The sequence below is a fragment of the Dermochelys coriacea genome, chromosome 22 (genome assembly GCF_009764565.3).
Source record: "Dermochelys coriacea isolate rDerCor1 chromosome 22, rDerCor1.pri.v4, whole genome shotgun sequence".
NCBI classification, from domain to species: domain Eukaryota; kingdom Metazoa; phylum Chordata; order Testudines; family Dermochelyidae; genus Dermochelys; species Dermochelys coriacea.
In genome coordinates this window covers 13,394,456-13,412,317 of record NC_050089.1, presented here as the reverse complement: position 1 = coordinate 13,412,317, position 17,862 = coordinate 13,394,456, and the positions used below count along the sequence as shown (strand labels likewise).

The following is a 17,862-nucleotide window of genomic DNA, read 5'->3' as shown; positions in this document are numbered from 1 at the left end:
CAGGAGGTAAGGGCTGGACCTTTTGGCGGGGGGAGTCGGGTTTGTCTGGGTCTGTAACTCATGCGTGCTGCATGTATTCTGATCATTGTGGGGAAGGGTGATTCAGTGCTGCACCGGGAAATGTCCTGCCCCATCCCATGTGGGAAGGCAGCCTGCCTCCTCCACACAGGCCATTCTCTTGAGCTAGGCGGTGTCCCGTGGTGTGTGCAGGGGGCACATCACAGCAAACCCAGCACATGGCCATGCTTCTAATGCCAACATGAGACACAGCAATAACTCCGAGCAATGCTGCTGCATTGCTATTTCGCATTTATTACACTAGTGTGCCAGGCACCTGACAGAACATAGAAATGCCGTCCCTGCCTCCAGAAGCTTCCAGTGTGTTGTAACATTTGGCTCCCTATTGCCTCATTCCCAAAAAACAGTAATCCAGTGTTCTAGTACCAGTGTTCTAGAAGCCACCAGTATAGAGTGGAAATTGTGGATTTTTTGCAGATTTGGTTTCAGGGGTGAGGATCCTGGCAGCAAGGGATGGATTGGAAGGAAAGCCACTAAATATAGTAGAATAACTGGGTAGGGTGACATGAGTACATTGTTCTCTTTACACTTTTATGATCCAATAGGAGTGAGCCACTCAGACAGCCTTCAGAGACTACAGGAGGGGGCTCTGACTTGTAAATTAGTTGTTTTTCCCCTCCAAAGATCTTGCTAGAAACAATGGACACCATGCAGTACAAAGAGCACTATAAAAAGGTTTCCAGGCATTGATGTTCATTTTTTTCCCCCACCCTCTGATTTTTTCCATTCTTATTTTTAGACAATTTATAGTTAATTCTGTAAGAGCAAAAATCAGTTTTGTGATTTCCAAGGAATTGTATGAAAATCAGCCCCTTTAAAGGCTGCTGTTCCTGGGGATGAGCTCCCAGGGAGTCACACCTGTGGCCTTATTAAAAGAAAGTCTCAGACTCATGCTTTGATACTGACATTTTACCTGCCATAAGCCGAAAGCTTGCCTTTTCAACCCACATTTCTATTATTTTTGGAGGGGGTGTGTTTTGCTCAAAATCATGACAATAAAACAAATAGGAAGGGCGTCACCATGGCTCCAAAAAGGTGCTCAGAACTTGCCACATAAGAGGCAAACTGATCTCTTCTGGTTTAGAAGCTTGTTGCGTGTGTTCTTCTGCTGGTGTTTTTAGAAAGCTAACGTTTGCCAAAATTCCTGTCACTGCTATACAAACGGCTGCTTAAAGCAGCGAATGGAGCAAAAAAAGGTTTTGATTCAGTCATCCTTTTGGTGCAGGGAGCATCCAGCCTGTCGTCATTCCTCCACAGTTAGCAGACATTCCCCTGGGAAACTGACCCATGTATAAAATTTGCAAAGTGATGGTGCTGAATCAGACTGCTGGCTGCTAATCAAAAATGTGATTCTATTAAATACATTACTAAAACAAGGTGAAGAGCTTTGGCCGCTGGGACGTTCTTGGAGGCAGAGGATGAAAAGTGCTCGGGTTAGACCAGTAATGTAAATAGTCAAAGTGACGTGATTCTGAAGAGAGCTCAGGGTCTTTGTTTGTTTAAGAGAAGTTTGTCATAATATTGACTATGTAGCAACCTGAGGCATTAGGAAAAAATTGTTCTGCCCACTGGATCCCTTGGCTCACTTTGTTTACTTGCCCTTGCTAATTAGAGGTTTGCTGGGAAAACTGTAATTGAGTCCTTGAATCTTGCTTGCGTGCCTGGCGTTCCCCGTCTCAGACAGAGTTCTAAGCAGAAAAGGGCAAAAACCTCCTGTCCCTTTGAGTTTCCTTAGGATCTCTCTAACTTCAGCTCCTTCAAGGTATAATCAGAGCCAGGATTCTCCTTAGGTAGGCCACCTTTTAACACACAAAGTGACTCTGGGGCCATCTCCTGTCACATTAGCATGGCCCATGAGACTGCTGAAGCTGGGTAGCTCTCTAGCCATCCTCTTGCTGCACAGGTATGAATTAAGCAGACCTCGTCCCTCCCTCCAGGAGAAGGTCAGCGTAATTATCCTTATTTTACAGCAAACTGAGGCCCAGAGAGGGGAAGTGTCTGAGCCATGTTCGTACAGTGAGTCATCGGGCACAGCTTGGAATAGAACCCAGGAGTCCTGACTCCCACTTCTCTCCCAGAGCTGGTGATAGAACTCAGGATTCCTGACGTCCAGCCTGCCTCTGCTCACTCTTTTGTGAGCTAATGGGACCCAGGACTCCCACGTTCTAGTCCCCTACTCTCACCACTAGCCTCTAAAGGAATGTTTCTAAGCAGGCAGTACCCTTTCCCCAGAGGCTTGCAAGGCGTTGACTGTGTCTCTGCAGCCACCCATGGAGAGACCCTCTGCTGAGCCTGCAGGTCCTGGAAGTGGGGGCCCCTGCCCGTGCTCTCTAGAGTGTCTGTGGTGGGGAGTCCTGGGCAGGGCAGTCAGGTGGTGTTACAGGGAGCCTGTTTGTTGAATTGCAACGTAACTGTTGCATGATTTTATCAAAGCACTGTTCCCTTGACAACGGTTGCTGTCAGCCTTGTACTTGCAAGGAGCCAGCAGCTGTGTGGCCCCCCTAGTACTGGGGCCAGAGCTGGGGAAAGTGAGAGCAATACAAACAACCTGGTTTATCAGACCCTGCTGGGGCTGGGTGAGGTTCTGCCCACTCTTTGATGGAAGGGCACAAAAAAGCAGGAGGAGCCTGGTGGGTGCTGCCTGAGCACAGAAGGGGCAATGCAGGAGGCTGTTCTCTGCCTGCTGGCCTTAAGACTTCCCTCTGAACAGTCCCCTCCCCTTGTGCAACTCTAGGGAGAGGTGGGCCCCCTCTTCTTTTAGCCCCCTACCCCCAGTTAGGATAGTTTTTGTCTGATTCCCACCCAAAGTCCCTGGGACTGGAGGTTTGAACCCTAAGCTGGGTCAAATCTTCGCAGGAGATAGATTAAGTCCCTTGCGGTTATTGGCCTTAAGTCTGTCAGAGGAGACCTTATAAACAAACGGAGGGTCTGTCTGCTCTGTGCCCCGAGATTCCAGATTACCATCCTCTGGCTGTGGAAGCGAGGTAAAGCCAGGCTCCACGCTGTGCTTCTCCACCAGGACCCTGGCTACATGTGAGAGGGGCGATTGTGTGGGTGCATTGAGGCTGAAAGGAGTGTGGGGGAGAGTCAGGGCTGACGGTCACCAGGGTACAATTTACTGTTGCGCATTCAGTTTGTCCCAGAAAGGTTTGCTACAGGCGTGTTTTTATAAACCTCAAAAGAAATAGGTGCCCTGGATTGTTTCCTTTGATGCTTAAAGGCCAGTGACACTAATCTTCTCAGCATTACCTGAGGGCCAGGAACGTGCAGTGTCATTTCTATGGCTCTCTGGCTTGGCATCTTCTGCAGCCTCTGTGGTTGGGGGCGCACATCCTGGACCCCCACCGGTGGGTCGGTGGGACAGGCAGCTGTGCTGCTTGTTGAGCCTCTTGCGTATGGAAGTGATCTCTGGGCCCTAGCACGACTGCTCCAAGCCTCGGGGAGCCCCAGCAGCTATCCCACCTGGCCCGGGGGGCAGCTCCTGTCTCCTCCAGATGGAAGCTGTTCAGGGAGGGGGAAAGGGTTAAAATCTTAACGTTCTTCTCTCCTTTCTGTGATAAATTACCTTAAACTTTCTGCAAGTGGCAATGGCTCAGCCAGATGTGTTGACATGGTAACGGGTAGCTCCACAGAAACGCTCATGAAGTCGGGAGCTAGAGGCTGCTGTGCAATCATGACAAGGCACCTTAAACAGGCAGGGAGGCTGCTGCTGCCCTGTATCCTAGCCTAGATCACATTGGGGCAGGGCTTTGATTAGCAAGAATAATTCATACATCTCTCTAATGACCTCTAATGCAGCTGCAGTGACGTGCATGGTGCAGACGGAGCCGGGGCCTTAATTTGCTGCATTAATAATGTTGTCCTGTTCCTGCCTCAAGGAAATATTTCCAAGGAGCAGGGCTAAAGTCACATTCCCTGATTGGCCATTAAGCCAGGGCCTTGCCCTCTTCACTCCAAAGGGACCAGTGTATCACATCAGTGTGCAATGACCATGAAGCCAAATGCTGTGGGTGTTTAGGAATAAGGGTGGAGTATTCATGCAGATCCATCCTCACTGCCTGGACCAAAGTCTGAGTCAGTGGGCTGGTCCCTGCCTGACCCCAGAACCTCCCCTAATACAATGGAGCTGTAGGCTTGAACAGCAGCATGTTCTAGTGGATAGGGCACTGGGAGCCCCTCAATTCTATTCTCACCTCTTAAGCAAGTCATGTCCCCTCTGTTTATTCTCCCACTCTGTCTTGTCTATCTAAACTTGAAGATCTGCAAGGTAGGGACTGTCTCCTGGGTAATACAAACAGTAATAATAAGCCCTGAGCCTTGGCAGAGGGATGCATGACATGTTTCCTCCCCAGACTCTAAACTGAAGAATTTTGCCACCTTAGCTATTTCAAGAACAAAGTTGCAAGAGTCCTTTGGCATCTTATAGACTAACGGACGTATTGGAGCATAAGCTTTGGTGGGATGCATGAACAAAGTTCATTGCAGGAAAGTGCCTGCTTGTATTTGACTAGCATTGTGCATCTGTCCCTAATAACCCAGTGTAATGCTAACAGGTTGTCAGCAGGCAGGATTGAACCTGGGAGTCTGAAGCTTAGTTTATGAGCTTCGTGCTGCATGAGCTGAAAGCCATGGCTCTTAGCCCAGGCGGTAGCAGACTCCTTCATCTCTAGTTGGACTAGGTGCCACATGAAGCAGCACTGAACTCCCTCTAAGCATTGTATAGATCTTTAACTGGTTAATTCAAGTACCCCAGTGCCAGTAGGGTTGCATTATCGTATCTCTTTTCTAGAGGATTGAACTGACATGGCCATAGCTGCAGTTAGAGTTGCTATGGGCAGTGAGATTTGAGTTCTAGAGTGCCTGACTCCTAGGCCCCTGATCAATCCCTTGGACCATACCCCTACAGTACCCTATAGCCCCTGGGATCTCTATTACAGACAAATACTGGGTCCATCAGGGAAGAGGGTACTATGCCCTAAGGAATCCAGGAAAGGATTTATGCGGTGTCAGCCTCACAACCCTGTCTGTTCAGCACCACTTCATGGCATACAGCCCATCATTCCACCTTACACAGCAGTGGGAAAATAAGATTGGTCAGGCAGACACAGCCAGTCACTGGGACAAGAACAGGCTGTCCTGGAACCAAGAAAGCAGCTGCTCAATTAGCCCTGCCAAGGATGAATCATCTCTCTCTGCTGCAGGGTTCGGATACTGCTCAGTCGTTTTGTTCTTTGGGCAGCGGCATGCTGGGGTGCATGGTTGTTGGGATATGACTGCTGTTTTTCCCATGCTGCCCTAGGCCACCCTCAGTTGTAGAGAAAGCCGCACCATTTGATTGGAGCTTTGCTATTTCCAAAGCACATTTTCCATATAAGCGGGCAGCTGGGCTTCCCAGAAGTCTCTGCTGCAAGATGTGTTCAGCTGGGCGCCGTTGAAAGGGTAATACAGACTCAGATGGTTTTAATGTGTGGTATTATTTACCCTCTTGACGTCAATGGTAGCACATTCTTAGCTTTCCTTCTCCGTGGCAGCCTCTAGGATACAAGCAGCGAAACATTTACTAGCTACCTAAATGGGACTAACCTTTTCAGAGCTCAGCATATAATGCTCAGAGAAGTAAATGTCCATTTTTGATTATTTTGGGAACAAACCTCCCCATTCGTCTTTCACAATGTGCCTCATTTTGCTCCTTCTCCACAAACTAACACCACATCGATTCTTATCAAAACACTGTCATCTTTATTTGCTATTAAATCAATTCAGTGGGGACTGTTACATAAAACCATATTATGACACTTTCTTTACACAAAATTACCCCATTAAATTGTTTTGGTACAAAGATTTCTTATTTAACCACCATATTTAAATATCTTTCTAACACTGAGTGACAGCAATACAGGAGACACATTCTTCACGTTAGGGGTATTGTATTGACTCGTCTTGCTCAAGACACACAGAAAACGCAAGAATTGGGAGACACCCCCATTTCAAAATAAAGATAAGATCTGCTACAGGAATTGCTGGCTTTCCTGAATAGTTTTCCACAGAGCAAACTCCTCCCAGAACTAAGGAAACTGTATCCTATATGGGGCAATTGCAGGCAAGGCTCCAATTGGGCCTGCTGGACAGCCTGCCACGTTCCTTGCGGCTATTGTCACAAGCTCCAGAATCTCAACTTTCATTTAAAAAAATAAAATAAAAGGGCAGGGAGGGGGGTGTCCAGCTCTAGCTGTTTTGCTTAGAAAAAAGCCTTGAAGATGTGAACTGAGTGTAAGCATCGGCGTTTCCAGGCAGACTGAAGCAATAGCTCTCAGGAGGGAGGGCTGTCCTGCTCATTTTAGTAGTGTTAACGCTGAAGGTGTTGCCATTGTCAACTTTTGCTGCTTGCCAAAGCCTGGGAGCAAGGCAGAGCGAGGCTCACGTTGTGCAGATCTGCACAATGGCCTGTGAGTGGCCCCCTTGTGTTGGTGCAGTGAGTGTGTGGTGCATGGCCAGTACTGCCAGGTTTCTCTCTTTGCACTCTGACCTTTGGAAACTGAAGACCAATCCCACAGAGTCCAATGGACATCCCCCCTCCTTTCCACTCCCCCTTCAACCAGGTGCAGCATGCTCTTGGGGGTGGGTGCCAAAACTGCTGTCTGCCAGGCACCAGTTGTTGTTGCTGCTTCTTCCTTTGCTGGATGCCACCTGCAGCCATCACTGCTTTGGTTACACTTGGTTCACGTTTTTCTGCACAACCATGAGGGCTAGAAACACAGGTATATTTAAGGAGAGTTTGGATTCTGTCATTTCATGCCAGGGAGGAGCCCCGGGCACGAGCCTAAGACTTAATCCTGCCTTGCCCAAGGACGTATCTGAACACCTATGAGTGGGAGCCAAGCCTGATGAGCCTGGCAGGGCACGCATGATCATATTCTGCCCATCTGCATAGTCTACTGAGCGGTATCTCTAAAAGCAGAGCTTGGGCAAGTATCACTACTCTGTCTCCCCACCAGCTTAAGCCCTGACTGTAGCCAGAACAGGTAGAGGTGAACTGTCTTCCCCTCTCCCTGTACCCAGAGATTTGGGAGTTCAGCAACTTGTCTGCTCTTTTACAAATAGTCTTGCCTTTGTTTGATTAAACATGGCCCTACATAAAGTACATGGAGGCACTCTGCAGAACCATGCAGTTCTAATTTCATCCAGCAGCACCACTAAAACATCTGAGTGGCAAAGAGGATATGGACTAAAGTTTTTGGAACACTCTTGTGCCACCTTGTTCATTTGGAGTTTTGGCTTGAAGGTGTTGGTGTTCTTTGACTGAAACATGATGGAAGGGCGGCTCACTGCCTCTGTTTGGGCTAACGTGCTCAGCAAGGACTGAAGTTACTATTGAATAGCAGCTTTCCTCTGCAGCCCAAGCCTGTAAGATGCCATGTGACTCTGATCTGCTAAGCACTCGGCTTCCCCTGGGTGCACAGAGGGACAGGCCTTTGCCAGAAAGTTTTTGCAAAGCTGTAACTGAGAAGGTTTTTATTTCCCCCTTTGCAAAAATGCAAGGAGTTTGCCCTATGGGGCTGTTGAAGTCACTAGTTAGTCCCTGAGGGCTCTTTGCCTTGTGACTTTCCCACTGGTGAGTCATTCAGTTCTGTCTTCCCCTTGACTTCCCTTCTACTCACACCCCAACCATGACCACCTGTCTTTTCCCTTCCCTTCCCTCCCCCCACTTCACTGTGTTCCTGATAAAGGCTCTAGGGGGAAGTGTTTTTCCAAGCTTATCTTGAATAGTTTCAGGATTCAAATGCCTTAGGAACTGTCTACTCACAGGGAAAATTGGTGGTTTTGAGGAGGTGAAGAGCAGGGACTGAATGGAGGCTGAGAGTCAGTTTGACTTAGGGTGAGACCAATTAGTTGGTCAAATTAGATTACAAAAAACCCAATCGGCAAAACTGACACCCTCCCCTCTGCAGCCTGTGCACACGTGGTGATAGTCATGTGTTAAACTGCATGGTTTGTGCACCTGCACCAGCAGCATGCTGCTCAGTGAGCCACGGGCTAGGGGGCTTAATGAAAAAGCAAGTGCCACAGGCCTGAGGCCCAGGATGGGAACTACTTTGCTCTACAGCAGTGACAGGTTTAAAGTCTACGCGCTGAGCTAAAGCCAGCAGTTTATACCACTGAAAGGGGAGAGCTTGGCCTGCTATCTAATGGGACCCACAGCCCTTGCATCTAGCCCTGGATGGGTCTGAGATTGATGTAAAAGTTGTCTGGAGAAGCTACATTAGGCCATTTGTTGAAGTGTTGTGAATGTTACTCGGCCCTCTGATTTGCACCATGATAACTAAGGCACCTGCTCTAGAGGTGGAGAGAGGAGCTCTTCCTGTATGGTATATTGGCACACGATGGCCTGGGTGGCAGAAAGGTCTTGATGGTTTTGGGGTAGTCTCACATGACTTAGTCACTCTTGCTGCCTACATCCCAGCCCCATTAAGTCTTCATACACCACCTCATGCAGGGCATACTGTGTACAGCTGTGAATGTAAGCGGGCCAGGGGAATAGGGCTTCAGAATGTAGCCACCCCTGCCACACACCAGTGAGCCGGGGGTGAAGGCATCACCCACATGTTTTTTTAGGATGAATATTTACAAACTAGGTACTGTGAAAAGTAAATGAGAATTTCTGTGGTAAAGTATGTCTTGTCAAGGGAACTAAGCTGTCCATAACCAGACCTTCATTTTCCTGTAGCCTGATTTGCTCTGAACTCTTTGGCTAACACTTCCACTCAGGCAACAGTAGCAAACAGCACCTCCCATCCTGCATTTAAATAGATTTTGGTGCTTTCACATTGGGTGAGATGTTGGGTTTGAAAGAGGCTGAAGCAAGAACTGCTTTTGGGGATGGAGCTGTCAGGTCTGTACTGCCAGTGTAACAAGGGCTACATTGTGTGGGGTAAATATTTATCAAAAATCAGCCATCCCTCCTGTCACTGTTCTAAACGCTGCCTTGTAATTTCTATTAGTAGGAATGCAACAAGGTTATCTGGCAGCTAGATACAGTGAGTATAAACCCAAACTGCTAACTTCACATTCCAGTGTGCACCCATACTTGCTGTGGAACTCGCAGTTCTTTATGATCACACCACAAGCAAGAGAATCAGGGCCCTGTTACACCTGTGCACCAGCCATTACAGCTAATGCCACAACACAGGTGCAACTGTTCAGTCCTCAGAGGAACAGTCCTTTCTGTGTGGCAGGGTGGAGGGGCTTTTCCAGTTTAGTTTGTGCTCTCCTAGTAATTCTTCCTCAGTGTACCTAGGACTTTGCAAGAGCCTCTTTTAACCCTGTTGGGGCTATTAAAGTATGATAAATCTATCTAAGGTTTGTAAGAGTATCTCTGTGGTTGTTGGAGAATTAGAGGCAGATAAAATATATCTTAGCCCAGTAGGTCTCAACCTTTTCCCAGGTATGCTGGAATCCAGGATAGACTTTTGTTCCATTTAGGACTATAGGAAGGCAGGTTACTCACAGCTCCCTAGTTGAGAGCCCATGGTTAGAGCCCAGCACAGATACAAAACTTGTATCCACAGCTGATTGGCAAACATGGTCCATAGATAGCTGCAACCTGTGATGTTGTCTGTATATTTTCCCTACTTTAGACTCTTTTTCTATGCATAGCCATTCCTCTGAGTCTTGTGTTTTCTATAGAGCTTCCCCTGTTTGAGTATCTAAATTTCCTCTTATAATGGAAGTGGGTTGCCATGATTCATTTTTATACTCCCTGCCCCTATCAGGGCAGACACATGGGCCTGCCAGGTGCATCCTATAAAAGCAGCAACATACAACCTCCCTCAGCCCTAAGGAGCTGATTTTAGCCACACTGGGGAAAAGCTTCTTTTGAGGTTAACCCAAGGGTAAGGTCAGGTTTTAAGAAAAACTCCCTAGATTTATTATACTAAGCTATAGTTCTCCTGTCACACACAAGATTAGAGCAAAAGATTCAGGGAAAGTACTTGGGAGGATCCAAACAGAACTCCATATTTATTTTTCACTATCTTTCCTTTCCTTTTAGAAAGAAAAAGGATGGCTGTCCCAGCCCCAGTCTCTAACTTCAGGTAAATTAAACTTATTTTGTGAGAAGGAAGAACAATGAGAGCATGGATTTAAATTTAATACACAACTTTAGATGGAACAGCTGGATGCTGCTTCTGGTTCTGCAGACAGAGCCCAGAAATTGTATCTGTCTGGCTTCTTTTGCCATTAGCCCTTAACTTGTGGATTTTGGTTGTATTTCCTCTTAATGACTGTAAGTGACTATGGTGCTGGTGAAAGGTGTGCGATGAATACCCCTACAGGGTGCAGTTCTCTACTTAACCCCCAGAATAGGTACAGTCAGGGCACCTGAAACTCCCTACTACAAGGGGGGATATTGTCCTTTGCACCCTAACTCTTTCAAATGGGATTGAGAAATGCAGACTCACTGTAATTCTCCAAATAACTGTGGGTTACAACTGAGCTAGTCTGGATTTGACAAGTCTATGCATGCTTTTGTACTGATTTAACTATATTGGTTTAGAACAGTTAAATCTGCAGCCTCTGTTATCCTGATAAGGGTGTTTTTTGTATAATTTACTCCTAAAATGAAGCTCATTTCCATAAATGTATAACCATCTTTTATACCAATTTAATCTCATCCTTGCTAGGAGAATGTATGGATTTAACTATGTTTCTAAACCTATATAGGTAGTAGGTACAGCCTCCCAGAGCCCATTCTTAATCACCCTAAACACTGCCTATAATAAATGCTGAGTAGGGCTAGGCAGAATTTTCCAACCAGAAAGCTTTCCTGCAAAAAAAAAATGGGGGTGGGGGAAAGAGAGGGGCTTCTAAATTTTTCACAGGAAAAAGTCATTTGATTAATTTTTTTATAATGAAAGTTGTTATAACTTTGGAGCTTTAGTTCTTCCACTCTCCCCTCCTCTTGTGACCAAATGCAAAAGAGTGAATGGAGTTGAATGGTTTATTTCCCCCTCTGCTTTGACTTTTCTAAATGTTCTCAATTTTGGAAGACTGGCAAATCTAAAGGGTTTCATTTTTCCTTTTGCCACTTCAAAGCTGTAGATTTTTCTAAAGTTGAGGAGATTTTTAAAGAGTGAAGAAATGAAAATATGCCCCTGGACACTACTCATTTAATGGCGTTCAGTGGAAAAAAGTGTGTGGGGGGTCAACAATTATGAAATTCCAAAAGTTCACAATTTTGCAAAACAAGTATTGTTCTATGGTTCTGCAAAACAGAAATAACTTATAATTTTGGTGTGAAATTTGTTTTTCCTTTCTCAGGCCATTTTAACATTGAATCCTTTTCCTGATCAAAACCAAATGACTCCTCTTTTACAAGAGGTGTGAGAGGGGAATGGTTCAGCAGGTGACCTGAGACAGTTGGATTCTATTTATGTTAATAGCAAAGATCTATGGCCACACCCAAACTCTTCTTGTGCTCAACACTGTGCAAGAAAGAAGAGGTTTTTTTTAAGCAGCGAAGTGTAAGAACTAGCATTATGTAACCTACACTAAACTGCTGCTTTCAAGTCATTTGGATTTGTTGGTCAATGTTCCCTGAATAGCTTAGGACTTACCTATGCTTTTATAAGAAACTGGTTTTGAAGAATTACTTTCCTTATTCAGTTATCTGTGTAGTCAGTCAGTGATCCAGATGCATTAAGCAAACATTGCCTGTGCTGTGAATGGGTGATACCAAGATCAGGGCTGTGCTAAATGGGATGCATGTAATAGAGAAATGGAGCTATGGTGTGAGGCTGTTAATACATTTTCTTCCTTCACATTTGTCTTCTGAGATCAATTATATGAAATAAACAGAGTTGTTTTGAAAAAGACTGTCCAGAGAACCCAACACTGGTAATGAAAAATAAGCATGTTCCTATTATTTGTATCTTGGTGTCTCAGCTGCAGCCTGCCATTAGAATAACTTAAAGGTAATGCTACCATGGTACTTGCTAAGCTTATGGTGTAGAACAATTTTCAATTCCATTTTAGCGCACTAAAGATTTAAAAATTAAATGTACATATGCTTTATTTTGTATTAATACACTGTAATTGCTTTACAGAGTCCAGTATACCAGTTGCATGTAATTACTACAGATGAACTTGCCCAACTGGAGCTCACAAAACTAGTGCATTTATTCCAAAGCAAAGACTAAACCCTCTAACTCTTTAAAAAAAATACATTAAAGGACGTACCACACACACATATTGCACTTTTCTCCATATGAAATTTTTACCCCATATACATCTCACCAAAGTCTCTTCAGAGGAGCCTGTAATACAAGATACTAAAGGTAATACTTAACTATACAGTAGTATACACAATCCTCTGTTAGACACAACAGACTTGAACAAAAGCAGCCACTTCAAAGTAGCTTGAATACAATGAGTGATGCCTAGGAAATAGTCTAGTGTGGCATTAGCAATTTTTTATTCTAAAGAAAATGACATGAAATGTTAAACAGGCTATCAGTTGAGGGAGCTCATCTAAGCTACTTCATGTTCATAACATTCAAAACTCTTTAGCTCCCTAGATACCTGCATTCCAAAACTCAGCAGTTTAAACTAGTTGAGACCCTCTGGTAAAAAAAAATTACTAAAATGAGTTGAGAGAGAGAGAGCGCACGTGGAATTATTGTTGTGGTTTGATCTCTGTGCCCCTGAATCCTGATCCATGCCATCCTACTATGTATGGGGTTGTAGGGTTTGTTGTGGAAATAGTTAAGAAAAGGGGCAGGCCATCTTTTGTAACCCAACTCCCCGTGCAGAACTGGGCCTCTGAATTTGTTGTTCATACTATGGAGACATTTCCATATCCATAGTTTTCTTCTACCTCACGCAGCTCTCTTGGTATTCAGCTTGGCCTTGTGTTTCCATAAATGTTTGCTTAATATTTTAGGGGGTCTCTTGCTGCATGTGGTCACCTGCCCTGGTGAGATGCTTAGACTCCACTGGGCTGGCTCTTTGTTCCCCTGCTAGTTGCTTGTTCTCTACAGGTCACTTAAGATCTAGGGGCTGTTCACCCCTTCTTTAGCTTACATGGGATTTCAAATTGCCCACCAGCAATGGCTTTGGAATCACTGTGTAGTCAATACCAAGCCTTTATTGAACAAATCTGACTGCACTACAAGTGGATTAGTGACCAATATTACACAATGTGCTGTATGAACACCACAGGTCAGTCAGATTTTAGCATGCTGGGAAATAAGGCAATTGCTGGCAGCAGTGCTGAACTTTTTCTTGTTTAAAGCTGACTAATAAACAGTCACTAGATTTTTTTTTTTTTTTTTTTTTTTTTACCTTTGCCATGTAAATACTGTATTATTGCTCTGTGTGCTGGCTGCTTATTCTCTGAAGGGGAAAAAATGGTTCTGCAGTCTGATCTTCGATAACTCTGTTTATGACATGAAATCAGTTGGTCAGAAAATCCGATAAGAAGTTTACTGGGCTTTTTTCAATGTGTCAGGAATTCTCTTCTGCCACCACCAATTCAGTTCAATGCGTTGGTGCTTTATACAGTAACTGGAGAACTTGCCCATGGGTCAGTGTAAAGTGACATCCCAGATTTTGTGGGTTTGGGAACTTGCAAGAAGACTGGTTTGCGAGTGAAGTCTCAGGCACAAGGCTGGCGATTGTGTAGTGATAGATACAGATGGAGCTATTTTAGCATATTTAGCCTCTTTCCTCACTTTGAACTTACTGAAAAGGGAAACCTTACAGACAAAAGGTGTTTTTCAAAAGCAGTACCTGCTTCTCTGCTGTTCTTTGTGCTTTAAAGAACCTGCATTGTGCTTAGCGTGTTCATCTGCTCACAAAGGGCTAAACTCTCCAACTGTGGGGTACTAGGTTCTCCTTTAATATTGTCTCACAGTATTTCAAACACTGGAGACGACCCAAATTACAGTGATTACCCATGTCCCTTCTATGGATCCAAAGCCCAGCTGCTGTCTAGCATTTTGTGAACTGCAAGAGTTTGGAGACTCAAGTCCTTGCTAAGAGTGAGTATCTGTTGAAACGGTTAATAGAGCAACGGTCTTGACTCTAAATATTGCTGTAATACTTTTAACATTTCACATACAGATGAGCAATCAAAACACTAAGGAAGTTGCATTGTATTCCACATGGTGGAACACATGCTCTGAAGTGACTTTGGCTTTAGCATGGATATAAATGGGGTATAGTCTACTTTCTTCAGGAAAAAAAAGCATATAATCTGATAAAGAACCCAAAAAGGCACAGCACTATCACTTCACATGGGGGTTTTTAAGCTCATTTTGTTTTGTCCTTAAGTTCTATAACCTAAATTGTCCAAATATACAAAAAGCTTAATAAACCACCAGCAACGCATACTGTAAATTCAAAATATTTTTAAAAAGCGACCGAGGACAGATGTATCCTCTCCCATGACCAGAGCTGCTCCAAGGCAGAGGCCTCCACAAGAGGCTGTCTGCAAAAAGGGTTGATTTCTAATGCTACCCTGGCTGACCTTTTTGACAATGTCATTGGCTGTAGTTGCAGACCTCCTCTTGGTACTTTCACATCTCTATTAACTTATCCTTTACCCCATTCAGAGGCCTCTAAAAACACTGCAGGGCCCGATGTCAGACTTAGCTATCTTTTGACAAAGTCAGTGTATCATATTGTCAAAGTTCCAGAAACTTCCCATGATGGGCAGTTAGAAGTTTTGTGTCAAGTTTGGGGAAACGCTGTTGCTAGCAGGAGGATGTGGAGTCTGTTGGAGAAACACCTGCTGTCTTCTGAGACCTACTGTGGACTAATTCAACATCAGTAGCTTAGAACCAACATTTCAATGCCAAAGTGCAACTTTCATTTAAATCCACCATGCACTAAAGTTTCAAGAGTTCTTGATTTGCCTTCAGGTTACCCAAGTCTGAGTTCCAATGAAAAATATATTGCTTTTATTGCCAAGAAGTACAATGCGTCACTCATTCATTCATTCTCCTTTCTGTTGCAGATCTTTAACAGGTTTCATCTGGTACTGGATGGATGCTAGCAGAGTATCCAGTTTTTGGAAGGGCCCCTTTTCTTCCTCTTAAAACTACATCTGTAATCTCCTTCTCTGCAAACTGGTTCTTTGTTTGACCAAATTGCACTATCCATCTCCAGCCCCTGCCACTGGGTTTGTGGCATAGTACTGACAGGATGAACCAATGGTGATGTAGCTTTTAGCCATCCCTGCTAGTACCATTCAGGTGACTTTTACATCCCCCAGTAGGTCAAGGATCGGAAAATAAGCCATGAATTTTAGGGTTGAAACAAAAATGAAAATTCACATGCTTTTCCTTCACTTCACCTGCCTTCCGTTCTTAAGTTAACACTGCAGGATGGCTAATTCACCAAGACATAGCCACTATGTTGGGGGTCAACAGTCTCCATCATTTCGCAATCAAAAAGTCCTGGCAACTCTGAAAGGGCTAACACCTCATAGTTGGACTGAGACTCAAGAGATGCTGAGCTCCTCTGGTTGTCCGATGATGCTACATTGCTTTGCTGGGCTGGGTTCATGGAATACTGGCTCTGGTTTGGGTAGTCTGGCTCAGAAGAGGCGACGACTGGCAATTCACAAGTCTGATAGGAATATTGTAAGGGCGGTGGTGGTGGCTGCTGTTGCACATGAATCTGCAACCGAGGTGAGCTGTGGATCTGTGATGGTGGCAATGACTCGAGCTGCAGTTTGTGATACTGGCTAAGGAAAGGGTCATATTGCATTTGTTCTGAGGAAGGCTCCATTACAGGGCTCAAGGGCTGTGCCAGACTGAACTGTGGTGGTGGTTGCTGCTGCTCCTCCTGGCCTGGAAGTGGCAGTTGACTTGACCTTGGGTATGAGCTTTCGGCTATTTGCATCTGGTTAAAATAAGCCTGCAGCTGGGACTGCTTCTGGAGGAAGAGTCTCTTCTGATGCAGCCTGAATCAAGGACATCAACAGGAATTATTTTCAGTCTTTGAAATATTAATACTTAGAGTGATTAGCAGACAAATCTCACTAACAGCAATAGCAGAGGAGAGTGGTGAAAAGTACATTGGGTTCCATAACCTTTGAGAAAGCCAATCCCTAAACTGCCAGTTGGGTTTCATTTACAATTGAACCTTGTTAATTGTTACTTTGCTAATCTGCACACTCAACACGTCTCTCCTGGCTTCTTAGCAAAGGTGCAATAGCAGAGACAATGCAGTAAGATCTCTCACGGCTAACATTACAGAACATATTCTAGTACACTATGAAGTATTATCCTAAACAATTAAACCTAGACTATGCTTGGCAAATAAACAGACCTTATGCACTATGCAATGCAATGCAATGCAGCAGGAATAATTTATTGAAAAAGCCCACTTTACCCCCCAAAAAATGCTAAGGGTGCTTGATCATAAAAAAATTCTCATTAACTAATGAACATCCCAACTTCAACCAAAAATTGTAGATACATCTGCTTTTTTGTTTGCTACTTGCTAAATTTCAGTATTCAGCAACTGACAATGAGTCTCTCCAGTTACCAGTTCAAATTAGTGAAGTTCCACTGTATTCCTACTTTGTTACCAGTTCAAATTAGTGAAGTTCCACTGTATTCCTATTTTGTGACCATCATCATCATCTTGGATTTTAACAAACACCCATGCTCTTCCCATCTGACACAGGAAGAATTTAACACGAGGACTTTTGTTTCATAGCTGCCATTGGCAAATTCTGGGGATATCACAAAAGTGGGATCTTCATCCAGCCAATTTGCAGGGCATCCAGAAATATGAAGTCCTCTCCTGCCTAGTTTCTACAGGATTCAGGAAAGGAGGTACAAGACTGTTCCCAGCTCACCTAGTTTAGGTAGTTTGTTTCCTTACACACAACCTTCTTTTCTTTTTTTGAGACATGAAAAAGCACATGAAGTTGCTTTGGTCGGCAAGATAATGCTCTGGATGGTTGTCAGCCTTAGCCCTCAACTCTACAGCCACTCTTGACACTCACTCCAGATATAAAGAGACAACAACAAGAAAGCAAGTGAAGATTTCATACCTTCCATCTGTCCAGTCCCTCTACCAGTGTTTATGGATTATAAAACACATGGATTATCTGGATATGTCTCACATCAATTCCCTGCCATTGCAGGGGCCTTGGACATTGGTGCACCTTTGTCCTTCCTGTTCTCTGCATCTGGCACTCAACAGTTGAGTCTCCTGAGGGCTGTAATACATTTGTCTAATTCTGGCTTTAGGGCCAGACCCCTTCTGACTTTCATCTCTGTGGCTCTTTCACAGAGAAACCAGAGCCAGTTTTTAGCTGACATACAGGCCTTTGTATATGCTCACTCTTTTTGCTTTTGTATGTTTTCTCTAACTGCTGTTGAGCCTAGCACTTTAAATACATAGAGGAAACAGGTTACAAAAAAGAAAAAAGGAGGTGGGGTGGAGGACAAAGAAGTCTCTTCCAATCTAAACTCTGTTGTAGTAATCATAGACATTACAACAAGCAAGATATTTTTTAGAGAAGTGTCATTTTTAAATTGATTGTCCCTTCTGATGTCTGTAAGAGCCTGGCTGACAGGAATTCCTCATGTCCTTTGTGGTAAAATTATCTGGTCATGGAAAAAAGGCAGGAAATACCCAAATGACTGCAGGGACTCTGAGGCACCACATCATTCATGTTCTAAATTACCATAAATACTGCAATACATGGTCCAAAAACTTTCATTGGAAACCATGAGTACAGAAGTATAGACACACTGCCCCCAGTTC

The 17,862-nt window shown here is 44.4% G+C and overlaps 2 protein-coding genes across 8 annotated transcripts in view; one reads left to right on the top strand and one right to left on the bottom strand.

The window, feature by feature from the left end:
• ALG9 (ALG9 alpha-1,2-mannosyltransferase) overlaps positions 1-14,303 on the top strand; it is a 96,423-nt gene extending 82,120 nt beyond the window's left edge. Inside the window, exons 15-16 of one of the 2 annotated variants that reach the window (XM_043501007.1) lie at positions 10,127-10,169; positions 12,180-14,303. In XM_043501007.1, coding sequence (XP_043356942.1) covers positions 10,127-10,163 — 37 coding nt within the window. In that variant the 3' untranslated portion in view covers positions 10,164-10,169; positions 12,180-14,303. Of the gene's footprint in view, positions 1-10,126; positions 10,170-11,454 lie in introns of both variants that reach the window. The other variant, XM_043501009.1, reaches the window with a different exon arrangement.
• The window catches only part of SIK2 (salt inducible kinase 2), a 116,823-nt gene continuing 111,080 nt past the window's right edge, over positions 12,120-17,862 (bottom strand). For all 6 annotated transcript variants that reach the window (XM_038380776.2, XM_043501000.1, XM_043501001.1 and 3 more), the window contains one exon: positions 12,120-16,042. In XM_038380776.2, coding sequence (XP_038236704.1) covers positions 15,466-16,042 — 577 coding nt within the window. In that variant the 3' untranslated portion in view covers positions 12,120-15,465. The remainder of the gene's footprint in view (positions 16,043-17,862) is intronic.